Below are 12,386 nucleotides of genomic sequence, written 5' to 3'. Positions count from 1 at the left end.
TTCACAATGTGAGCCCCCATTTGGTCTCATTTGAAAAGTGACAATCGAAAGCTAGTTCTAGTTCTAATTCTCAAAGACATGTGAACAACTCCTTCATTGCCTACCTACTATAGCTCAAAGCTCAAATAGGTTATAAACCCAAAAAGAACTTCATTGCCTTGGTTTTGAACCTAGAAGGGTCATAGACTCTAAAGGAAATTTCCTATCTTTGTTTTGACCTTCCATCCAAAAACATAGCTTTGGCTTGGAGACCCAAGGAAGTGGAAAAGGAGTCAACAACCATTTACCTTATATCTTGTTTGTGCCCATTGAAGCTAACAAGTAGCCTTTGGCATAATGGTAAAGTTGAACCTCTCTTATGCTCAACTTGTGAGGTTTTGTGTTTTATTCAACTCCTACAATTATTGAAACTGCTCACTAAAAGAATCCAGCTACAAAGCATATGCAAATTTTGGACAATGTTCAAAATCACAACACCTAAAGTTCTTTAAATAACAACATATGTGTACAACAATATCATATACAGTTATGTGTGATGTCAAGTATATTAAAATGAATGTCATTATAGTGCCCACAAAGAGAGAGAGAGAGAGAGAGAGAGAGAGAGAGAGAGAGAGAGAGTGTGTGTGTGTGTGTGTGTGTGTGTGTGTGTGTGTTTTGCTACCCTAATGGTAATCCCCTTATTTTATTAACCCAGTGACCCAAGTCCGAATCTCCCCTTTTCTATACATGTCCTAAATGATCAAATGGAATGTAGGAGTTGAACAAAGACCTTTTGGTTACTCCACGTTCAACTTAACCAACTGAGCTACATTTATTTGGTCCTCTCTCTCTCTCTCTCTCTCTCTCTCTCTCTCTCTCTCCCTCCCTCCCTCCCTCCCTCCCTCCCTCCCTCCCTCCCTCTCTCTCTCTCTCTCTCTCTCTCTCTCTCTCTCTCTCTCTCTCTCTCTCTCTCTCTCTCTCTCTCTCTAACTCTTACCAATCCTACATGGCATATAAATTATATCCTACAATTGCCCAATTCACACACACACACACACACATGTCCAAACAGGAAGTACCTTTTGCCCACTTCCCAAACCTAATCTACAAAAAAAGCCTATGTTGAACAGTCTTAGTCCCCCTATGTCATTTAGCTCATATGTTGCATAAATATGCATGAAGGGATCAACCACATTAAATGGGAAAATGTGAGCCATGGCAAGGGATCTATGTACATATGAGCATAGATCGTCTATGGATTCTCTAATCAGTTTGTTGGCAAAACCTTCCACCTAAAAACGCAAGTGTCCCCCTCCTTCAGGCTCAATTTTTGTGATGGAAGCTCATCACAAAGAAGCTCTTACTCAGGTTCAAGTTGGCCAAAAGAATCTGTGTTAGCCCCATGTGCTCATTTTATAAAAGAGCTAAAGAAGAAGAGAACAATGTTTTTTGGGATTGTCCTCACTCTATTGCAATGTGGACCAAGGTTAAGCAATGGCTTGGGAAAGCTCATCTTAGGTTTGATTTTGGTTTTACTATAGCCCTCATTGGAGATCACCACACTCTAGATACTTCATCTTGGAAGTTCATTAGTTTGGTTCTTAATAGTTATAATCAAGTTCCTTTGGTCCAAATGGAATGATTTCTTCAAAAATGGCTCAAGGAAACCTCTTGCTAAATCTATGGAGGACTTCAAAATAGAAATCTTGATTGTTTTGTTGAACATGAAATCAATGTGTAGACCATCGTTTTTGGAAATATGATGGAATTTATTACAGGTCCCTTATTAAAGGTCAAACAAGACATCACATGTATGAGTACAAACTCAATGAAGGTTTTCGTCCATGTTGAGACTTTTAAGCGATAAATCACCTTATATTAGTCCTTATGGCAATTGTATTGGATATTTAAACAGTTTCAAACAAATGTCTCCATAAATAGTTATTTCTAGAAGCATGGATTGCATGTCCTTTCTCAAATGGCCCTCGTAGTGAGGCCTTATGTCCAACTTGCTATGTAGTAGTATGGTACAAATGGTATCTAAGAAAAAATTCATTAGCGATCACCATTTGTACCAATCAACATTTTATAAAAGGTCTTCACGACTAGTTACCATTCAAATAACCTTTTAGCACTACTCATATCTAGTGTCAAAACTATGGCTTAAAGGTGCTAAGACACACACATCCCAAATGTGTATACAAGCAAGGATCTCAACAAAAGCTCCAATTGACATACATGGCTTGTTCATTGGAAATGACATTGCATAAATATGAACGTACCTTGCACTAGATAGGGCACACAACTCGGTTAAATGGCCCAAGAAAACAAAATATTAGGAGAGCAATGTTCCTTTTGGATAGTGATTTGATGAATGTACTGATGTCAATATACAAATACTTTCATAGGATTGGCTAGAGACATCGCTTTAAATGACTTTGATGTTTGAATTGCAATGAGAACAAAACTTTATCTATTTTGAAAGGTTGAATGTATTTTGGTGAACTCCATTAAATTGAACATGATCCTATAGAAGTTAAGGATCTCAATCATTTGAAATGACTTCTGCATACTCATTGTAAGTTGGCTCTATATGTTCAAATATAAAAAACAATACATATTATAATCGATGATTCCATCATCAAGGCTCGTTAAGTTTAGATGGATCATATATTGAGTATGTTTGTAAAGAGATCTAACATGATGCATGACTTTTAAAAAGGACTTAAGATTGGGCATTGTAGTCAAACTAACCAAGTTATGAGTCAAATGCGGAATATCCATCACACACTGTGCAATCAATCCTTTTAGCATGCACGACATAAAGTGATGGTTAAATAGACCTAGTTGCCCCAACATATCAATGGTCAATGTCATGAAGCACTACATGGATGTGATGTTAAGAGTTATTGCTTAGTGCTTTTAAATAGATTCAATAGCCATTTTGGTAGATAAAAGGACCAATAGCACAACAATCATATATGTTGTTGTAACTATGGTGAAAGGATATCTTGATGATTGGCATAGCAATATCACAACACCCTAAGTGCTCCCTAATAGCCAATGGTCCCCCACTAGAAGATTTCAAACCACGGTGAAATAATGCACTAGGTTAATACTAATTCTCAAATTAGTCCACTGGTTGCTAGGTCATAAGATTGAAAGCTTCGAGTTTTGGCAATGTTGAAAGTGAATAACATCAAATTAGATTAATAAATAATCTTAATCAACTTGTAGCCCATAATTTTTTAATGTGATGGGGTTTATCTCAACTCCCCTTACTAAAGGTTAAACAAGAGATCACATGCGTGAGTGCAAACTCCATGAAGGCTTTCATCTATAGTGAGACCTTTATGTGATAAATGCCCTCGTATTAGTCCTTATGAAAAATTTGCCAAATATTTATATAATTCCAAAAAAAAGAGTCTCCTTGGTAGTTATTTTTAGAAGCATGGATTTCATGTCCTTCCTATAATGACCATCTCATTGAGGCCTTATGCCCAACTTGCTATGTAGTAGTGGTATAAAAGGGGATTTGACACATGTTTTCATTGGTAGTCACCATGTGTACCAATGGACACTTTATAAAAGGCTTCCATCCAAAGAGTCATTTAGCACCAATCCTATCTAACGTCATGGCCATGGCTCAATAGTACTAGGGCACATGCATATCAAATTTATATATAAATGAGGTTCTCAACCACAACTCCAACTAGCATAGGTGGCTTGTACATTAGAAACAAGGTTGCCTACATTTCAATATATCCTATGCCAAAGCAAACAACTTGGTTAAATGACTTGAGGAACAAAACTCCTAGGAGTGCTCTATGCATTGTAGGAGGTGCTTTTGGAACATGTTGATGTCGATCTAAAAATATATTCATATCATTGGCTAGAAATATCACTCCTGATGACTTCTACATTCTCATTGCAAGGAGAGACAAAACTTTATCTACTTTGAAAGGTGCCATCAATAGACAATTTGATTGTTCCTCAATGAACTCCATCAAATTAAACTTGAACCTACAAAAGTCAAGAATCTTAATCACTTGAAATGACTTCTATATGCTCATTATAAATCTAGAGTATGTGTTTAAATATCAAATGTAATGCATATGTCTAATAGATTATTCTATAATGAAGATTCATTAAATTTAGATGGATCCTAGATTGATTAGGTGTCTAAGGAGGTCTAGGATGAATCATGATTTTCAAAGAGGGCTTAAGGTTAGGCATTTCACTCAAGCTAATTACCTTTAAGAGTTGATTGCCTAATATCCATCACATGTTGTACAATCAATCTCTATGCATGACATAAGGCCATGGTCAAGCAAATATGGTTGCCTCTAGCTTGTCCATGGTCAATGCCATGATGTATTACATCGATATGATGCCAATAGTTATTGCTTTGTGCTTTAAAAGTAGGCATTTGGTACATACAAGGACCAAAAGTATGGCAATCATATCTACTGTTGTAACTATGGTGAGGATGCCATAACGCCTAGTCATAGGGCTACACATGGCAAATATCAAAATACCCAAGTTCTCTCTTACTAATGTGTTGGGATTTCTTATTGGCCGAAAATTCTCGGGCCTTGCTACATGATTGCGTTGGATTGTTTTTTCTTACCAACAATTGGCAACTTGCTTTGTGTGAGGTTGGCTATTGGAATGGATCCTTAAGCTTTAGAGATTGCCAAATCATGCATTGACAACATCCTTTACTTATGTATAGTAGAGCATTAAGATGGTCAAAATGGATGCTCCTTTGCACATGCATGTGTGCACACATGGATGCATGCGTGTGTGCACACATACACGTGTGTCACACACTCTTGCACGTAGTGCACATAAATAAACTTCTGAGATTAACTAGATTTTTATGTTGCCTATTTTGCTTGAGGGGAAACAGCCCTACAGGGAAATGAGAGGTTGGGTCCCCACTCTACAATTTCTACCCTTTTTTTAATTGCAATACAATTAACCCTTTCAACAAAAAAATAAAATAAAAAGTGAAGTGCTTATTGCTTGAGGGAAAATAGCCCCTAAAGAGAAACGAGGGGGACAAAATGAAGTGCTCAATTCTAACCATAAAAAGGAACAAATATGAATTCATAGGGTGCTTTCACATCTTATGGGTTTTTGCCTATTCTACCTTGCTACCCTCACCCTCCCAAAGTTCAATTATAACCATCCTTGTGTTATGGATTTAAAGTAATCTCCTTCTCTCTAACCTATCTTCACAACCTATTCACACCTTACATGAGCAAGTTATATAAGTTTGAGTATCCAAGTCCAAGAGAAGGAGTCATGCATTCTCACTTGTTGAATGTAAACATATCCATTGGAACAATAAAGGTACCTTGTCTTGTCTTGTCTCTCGTGTTGATAGTACAATTGAGTGTACAAGTAGTAAGTGAAAAGGAAGGGACTTTTGATACTTAATGACAGCTCCCCTTTTCTATCTTTCATTATGCTTTCTCTCTTGTCACTCTAGATAGTTCAACCCCCTTTATATGTGCTTTGCCTTTGTCTTTGAAGTTTGTGTAACATCACTAAGGCAACCTACTAGAGTCGGTAGTCTAAGAGCATGAAACCTAACTTGTCATGTAGGAGTGGTCCCTTTATCGTGTGGCAAATAGTCGTACATGGCTATTGGCAAGGCATTATACTAATCTCAACAATTATATCTCCTACTTGGAGCATTATATGAGTAAGTTGAAGTGTTCTTGCTTTGTAGTTCAACATAATATAATGTTTATTTAGCCACGCATTTATAGGCTAATAATGTAACAACTTGACCATGACGATGCTGCCACACTTCATGATTTTTATATTAATTCACAATTGGAGTCATAGGTCATTTACACTGGCTTGATGTTAGACACTGGACCTAGGAAAAATTGCTTTTCTTGATGTAATCAAGTGATGCAAATGCTAATGTAAATGAATCTTGGCATCACATTAAGCATGTGTGAAATGATGCCATGATCTTAGCATGGCTTTTTTAGGGTGCTATGACATCTCAAGAAATATATGCACTCACAAATGAGAGAAGATAAGACGTATGACATTCATTTAAACCTTAACATAATTTTGAATTGTCATTTGTTTTTGGACATCTCGCTTCAAAACTATATTAGAGTGGAAATACATTTCTAGCTTGGTTTAAAGTTTTGCAATGCTTATCAAGCATCTCTTGGATTAAATCATCATCTAAGATGGCATTACCTTAGATAGGAGTGCAAGAGTTTGGTTCTTATGATAGAGGAGCACCCATCTCTTATGTACGATGCCCATCACTTCATTTTGCATTATCATGTAATGACATAATAATGTGGTTTATTATGGGCCAATTGGGCCCTTGCATTTTGAGATTTGGAGTAAATAAGTGGGGAGCCTTGTTCATGTAGTGTCTAGCTAGAACTATTTTTTGGATATGATACAAAAGCTTTCAACACGATAATTCACATGTTTTCTCCTAGATTTTGCACATAGATTATAACTAAGTTAGCTCAAGTTCTTGAATTTAATAACATCATCTTTATTTTTTTGAGAAAATTTTAATACTTCACTTGGGATCAAGGATCTTCTAAGGAGACTTTTGGTAGAAGATACAAAAACTTGTAAATTGTAGTTTAGAGGGATTTTGAACTCAAAGTGCCCATGAATTTCAATTTTATAAGTAAATTCAAAAAGTTTAAAGGTATTGATATTTTTAAATGCAAAATTTATAAAATAAAACTTTAAATTTAATTTATGTATTTCTACAATTCATTTTACACTATACAAGTGCTTATAAAACCCAAGGTTTAATGTCAAATGAATTGTTAAATTTTGAAAACACATTGACGGAAATATTTATTCAATTGCAAAAATTTGGGATATTTAAGTGAAAACATGACAAAAAAACCATCAAAATCTAAGAAAAACTTGTAATTAAAGTGTATCTGCTTCCATAAATGTATTTGTGTGAACATTTTATGAAACCTCAGATTTTCATTAGCATTGCTTGAGGCAACAATGTCTAAGTTTCTCATGCTCATTGACTTGAAGTGGGGGTGTGAGTGGGAAAAAAGGAAAGAAGTAACATGGTCTTTGCATGTAATGGCTTTATTAGCTAGATCGACTAGTAGCAAACTTAGCCATGCATGAAGAGCCCATAACCCTCGAGGGGGCTTCACACACAGACATGGCCAAAGGAGAAAGTTTGTTAGTTCTTCCATTCTCATGAGTTAGAACAATAACTATTCCAAAAGAGGCGTAGTTTTCATCTTTGAAGCTTGGCTTTTGAAATCATGTGTGAAGGCCCTCCAATACAGTGTGCATAAGGCATAACGAAGGATCTTTCTTTTTGGAATATTCTAAGTTTTTTAGAAACTCATTTGTTGCATGGCTATTAGTGAAAATAGCCTCGTAAAAGGTTGTGAACATTGTCCTTCTTCGTTCAGACTTTCCTAAAAGGAATGGGATACTTAGCCATGGAACAAAGCTCACATGCATGCATGCCATAACTTTTTGGTTACCTATAAGTTGATGTCTTTCTACCTTACGATCGTAGATGACTTGATTCCTCATGAGGTATTGGCATCGAAAAAGAGTCACTATGGTGAATGCTTTACTGACATTGCGAATTGCGATAAACATGCAGTTTAACCAAGGTCCTTCGATAACCATGGGAAAACTTGTGTCCATGTAGTACAATGTGTTGTTCAACCACTAGTGCCTATGACATGGAGCTATTCTATTGGTATTTAAAAAAACAAAGGCCATTCTACAATGGATATTTCGCGATAGTCAAACCAATCTTGCTATGTATGAAGAGTGAATTAGTAGATGATTGTAGTTACTAGTTAGTTGGATCAAATCCCGTCAGTCATTTGCGTGGCATATGAGTATACAGGTAAGCCCCCAAATATTTCTATACTAGGTGCTCGCGCCTAGGAGCGCCGGGGCGGGCATGATTTTTGCGGGGGGCGAGTGCTAGACACGTGGCACCTGCCCCCGCGTTCTCTTTTTTGTTTTTGTGGGGGAGGTGGGGGGCTGCCACGTGGCACCCGCCCCCCACCTCTCCTTAACATATGAGTATATAGGTAAGCCCCAAATATTTCTATACTAGGCGCCCGCGCTAGGAGTGCCGAGGCGGGCGCGATTTTTGCGGGGGCGGGTGCTGGAGCGTGGCACCCGCCCTTGCGTTCTCTTTTTTTTTTGTGGGGGAGGTGGGGAGCTACCACGTGGCACCCGCCCCCCATCTCTCCTTAACTAATAGTATAGATATAGATGAGGAAAACAAAAAGAAGAGGGTTAAAGTATAAGGTTAAGAAAGGTTCCTCAATATAAGCTATCTACAAAGGGTTTCATTTTCTCTAGTGCAAACAAAGAGAGAGAGAAGGGCGGGGGGCCGGGGGGGCGGAGAAACAGGCACAGAAAGAAGGAAGGAAAGTATGGTAGCCTGTAGAGACCAGTACAACAAAGGCTTTGCGAAATTTTGCGAATGCTACAACAACTCCTCTATCCCCCCTTCCCCCCCCCTTCCTCTCTCTCTCTCTCTCTCTTACTTCTGTTCTTCTTCCATTCCTGCACGAGACTTCTTTTGACCTCAAATCTTCCAAAATTCGAAGGCGTGTGCAAAATACCTACCATCCCCCGCTCTCTCTTCTGCCTGCCTGCCTGCCTGCCTGCCTGTCGGTGCTTCGTCTTCACTTCCTGCTTCTCATCCTTGCCCGTCCTTTTTTACCTTCTTCCTTCCTTCATCCTTCTGCACTTCCAATATCGCCTTGCCTTAAAGCTGCTTTCCTCTCTCCATTTTTCCTTTTCTCATTCGCACCAGCAGGCAGACCTTTTCATGCAGATGCAGGAGAACCTGCCGCTTCTCCCCTGTACAGGCTTTTTGACCAGGTAAATTGAGCCTGCTACAGGCCTTTGATGCAGGAGAGGAGTATCATATTCGGATGAAAAGAGACCTCGAAGCTGCAGGATATGTTGGCATCATGTAATGGATGAAAAGTGAGAAAGCCTGCCATTTTTTCCCTCGTGGTTTCTTGCGCCTAGGAGAGAGAGACGTATAACCTTACAGTTTGGAGTCATTGCGCTTCAACTGGACATGCGAACAGGCGCTGTCGTTCAGGTCTGCTGCGGATGATCGAACTTTGCTTTTGTGCTTAGCGAGTTGAAGCTGATGTTTCGTCAAGATTAATGCAATGGAGAATGCGCATCTCTTTACAGCAGCTACCATCTTAAGCCTGGTCGATTTGGTAAGTGTGTTGGATGAAGGAGACACGGAGAGAGAGGGAGAGTCTTAATTGCGTCAATGTTTGTGCGTAGTATGAATGCGAGCTATCTGTATACCTGTCTAATTCGCTTCCACAGAAGCTTGTGAAGCTCAGCTGTAGCGTTATCGTATCCTTTGTCTCAATGCGAAGACTTGCATTGTAAAAATCACCAGTATTATCCGGCACTTGATTAGCATCTCTGTTTGCTACGTGTACCTCTTAACCAGTTTTTCGTCTTATTGTTTGTTTTCCTCGGTTCTCTTCTCTTGCAGTGTGTGTTGGCGGCATTTTTGTGGTATCAATTCTCAACCGTGTACTTCGCTTGGCACCTTTGCCCTATGATAGTAAATCGGATTTGTGAACTGATTGCATTCTTACTTCCTGGAGGCATGCTTCCATCGCTGGTAAGTGGTCCTCCGTTTTGTCGGGCATGTACTGGTGTTTTTCCTGTACCATAACCACACTACTCTTTGAGCCTCTGCAGTTTGCGATCGTTCAAGTCCCGCTTTCTTTATTTTCCACTACTGTCTACGCCAACAGGCATCAACGCCTGCAAAACAAATTGCTGCTTGCAGTGTATTGCACCCTGCTTGTCTACGAGGTAAGGCCTCTCTTAAACTCAGAGTTGAGTGTAATATTTGCGTGGAAGTCGTTCGTTGTGTTTGATTGTGCCAGTTTTTCTCCACAGTTACTGGTGGCTGTCCTGATGATCAAGATGGGAAGATATCTAAAGCTTCCGTTGCAGTCTGGAGCTCAGCAAGCTGCACCCACTCCTAGTGAACAAGTAAGTTCATGATACTGTTATTAATCATCCGAGAGCCCTATTCTGCCATGGGTGGCCCTGGGAGTGCAGGATTCTACTCGAATGTGCATGCTAGCGTTTGCTGCAGTGTTGCAAATTCGGGAAAATTTTCAAAGCCTAACGGAAATTTGAAACTTTACAGGCACCCCAACCTTACATCGCCCTGCACATGTTTGCCCTTTTTGCACAGCCTGTGATGCCAGCCTGCCATTTTGTGGGCAACTCGGCCCCGTACGAGGTACTGTGGTAGTCGAATCATTTGGTTATCTACCGGGAATACACTTACTGTAGTAGGCGTGAGAGGAGACAGATTTGGCTCATTGCTTTCTTTTCAAGGGGTTTGCCTTGCTAACTTTAGTGCGAGCGATAAGCTGGAAAAGCCTAGCTAATCGAAGATGTAATTGACAGGGATCTCAACTTGGGGGCTTCGTCACGGTCGAACAACCAGATGGCAAAAAGGTTTGAGCTTTTCGAAAGTTTATCTCAATGATTTATTGAACGTCTGCTTTGCTTTTCCCGCGATCGATATCGTGCGTTAGTTCGGTGGCTTTTTGATTGACGGGACTAGGCTTAAACGTACAATGTAATGCAGGTGATGCTCGGAAAGATTTTGCAACCCAAAGATGCAGAACAGGAAAAGGCCGCTGGCAAGATGGTGGATCTCACTGGCAACCGAACCATGGGTCCGATGGGATCCGTAAGCGCGGGCGTGTGCGATCAGGTGTGAGAAGAACTAAAGTACAGGGATTCTATTACTAGAGTAAAGTACAAGGTCTCCATTATTAGATGTCCAGTCCCACCAAGAAAGCCATTACCTGTGCTGAGAAACTCGTGAGTGGTTCAACACGACGCGAAGAGAAGCTGCTTGGTGTACAGTGAACATCAATGAGCGGGTCGCAGCTGTGCAGCCGTGAGGGAGTTATGCCAGGAGCCTTAACACCGAAATTTTAGTCGGTCGAGTGCCATTTCAAGGGCCCGGTTTTTGACAAAGAATCTTATTTGTCCCGTAAGCGATGCGCCCTCTATAGAATATACACCGACTGGTGGATCTCTATACCCTTTGCCAGGATTTCTTTTTTTCTGGCCTTAGCAGACCAAAACCGTTATGTAAACTAGTTGCGGGAGCAGTCCAAAGGAAATGGTTGTAGTGCTGGCCTCCCTCTTGCCGCGCTTGGAATTTAAGAAGGCAACTTCGGCAATCGGCAGCTCTGTCATTTTTTGCAGTTTGGGGGAAAAACGGAAAAGTTAATGACCACATGAAGTTTTACGTCTTTTCTCTCTATAGAAGGCAAGCTCAATTTTCAATGAAAATGTGGAAATTTTGGCCAAGTATAGATTTGCCCCACCATAGGGCTCGTATGCTGTCTGTCTATTAACACAAGATAATGCTTCTTAACAAGTCTGGGATGATCAAAATTGAGGTATGCACCTTGTTCCACCAAACTCAGAGTGTGTAGAGGCAAGGCTGTTCCTGTGGACTAGCCTTTCGCAACTACTTGATAAGGCCTGTAACAACCTTATACCCTACAAAGTCACAAGTGCATGGAAATTGGAGTGGCATCTTCAACTCATATTTTTATTCAGCCTAGTTCGTGATTTTAACTTGCCTGTAAAGCACGGTAACGCATGGTAACAAAGCTTTTATAGTCACTTGAACGAGTTTGTAGCAATCTGGCTCTTGTAGGATATAGGAAGTAGGTGCTTTTTACTTTCTTTTGCATGTGGAAGTTGACAACCAAGGACCGGGAGGTAGGGTTCTTGCTTTGTTTTGCATGTCGATTTTGACTTGGTAAGAAATTTTATAGTCTCACTTGGAAAATGTATACTTTAGCCCCATAGAAGGGTCTATTTAAGGCAAGGGAGGTAAGGCAGGTGCTTTTTGGTAAACATTGTACTTCATTTTGCATATTGATGTGACTACCTCAATATATAAAGCCCTAAGGCCTTCATTCTTAGAAGGGTGAAGTTTTGTTCTACCTTTGAAATATATTGATGTGACTACCTCAATATAAAAAGCCTAAGGCCTTCATTCTTAGAAGGGTGAAGTTTTGTTCTACCTTTGAAATGCAATGAAGAAAATTTGAGAAAAGAGCTGGAAACATTTTGTGAGAAATTGATCACCTCGTTCTACTTACAAAAATTCTTTGGTCCTCTTTAAAAAATAACCAAGTGAAGTTATGTTACAAAGACCAGTCGTAGTTTGTCTAAGGTGAAGTTTTATTCTATCTTAAAGTACAATATAAGAGTTGCAAACATTTTGTGAGGTTATAGAGTTTTATGTACAAAAATTATTTGTTCTTTCAACGATAACGAAGTGAAATGAAAGTGTG

General features: G+C 39.6%; 1 protein-coding gene across 1 annotated transcript; it reads left to right on the top strand.

The window, feature by feature from the left end:
• The first annotated feature begins 8,370 nt into the window (after window positions 1-8,370).
• On the top strand, window positions 8,371-11,627 carry LOC148011224 (uncharacterized). Its single transcript, XM_087670904.1, has 7 exons — window positions 8,371-9,236; window positions 9,527-9,658; window positions 9,739-9,855; window positions 9,943-10,038; window positions 10,199-10,294; window positions 10,465-10,515; window positions 10,649-11,627. Exons 1-7 carry the CDS (start codon window positions 9,183-9,185, stop codon window positions 10,781-10,783), a joined length of 681 nt encoding a protein of 226 aa, XP_087527030.1. The 5' UTR covers window positions 8,371-9,182; the 3' UTR covers window positions 10,784-11,627.
• The last annotated feature ends 759 nt before the right edge of the window (window positions 11,628-12,386 follow it).

The sequence above is a fragment of the Lygodium microphyllum genome, chromosome 28 (assembly GCF_053477565.2).
Source record: "Lygodium microphyllum isolate KBCC chromosome 28, Lygodium_microphyllum_v1.1.10, whole genome shotgun sequence".
NCBI lineage: Eukaryota > Viridiplantae > Streptophyta > Polypodiopsida > Schizaeales > Lygodiaceae > Lygodium > Lygodium microphyllum.
This window is presented reverse-complemented; position numbering and strand designations above follow the sequence as displayed.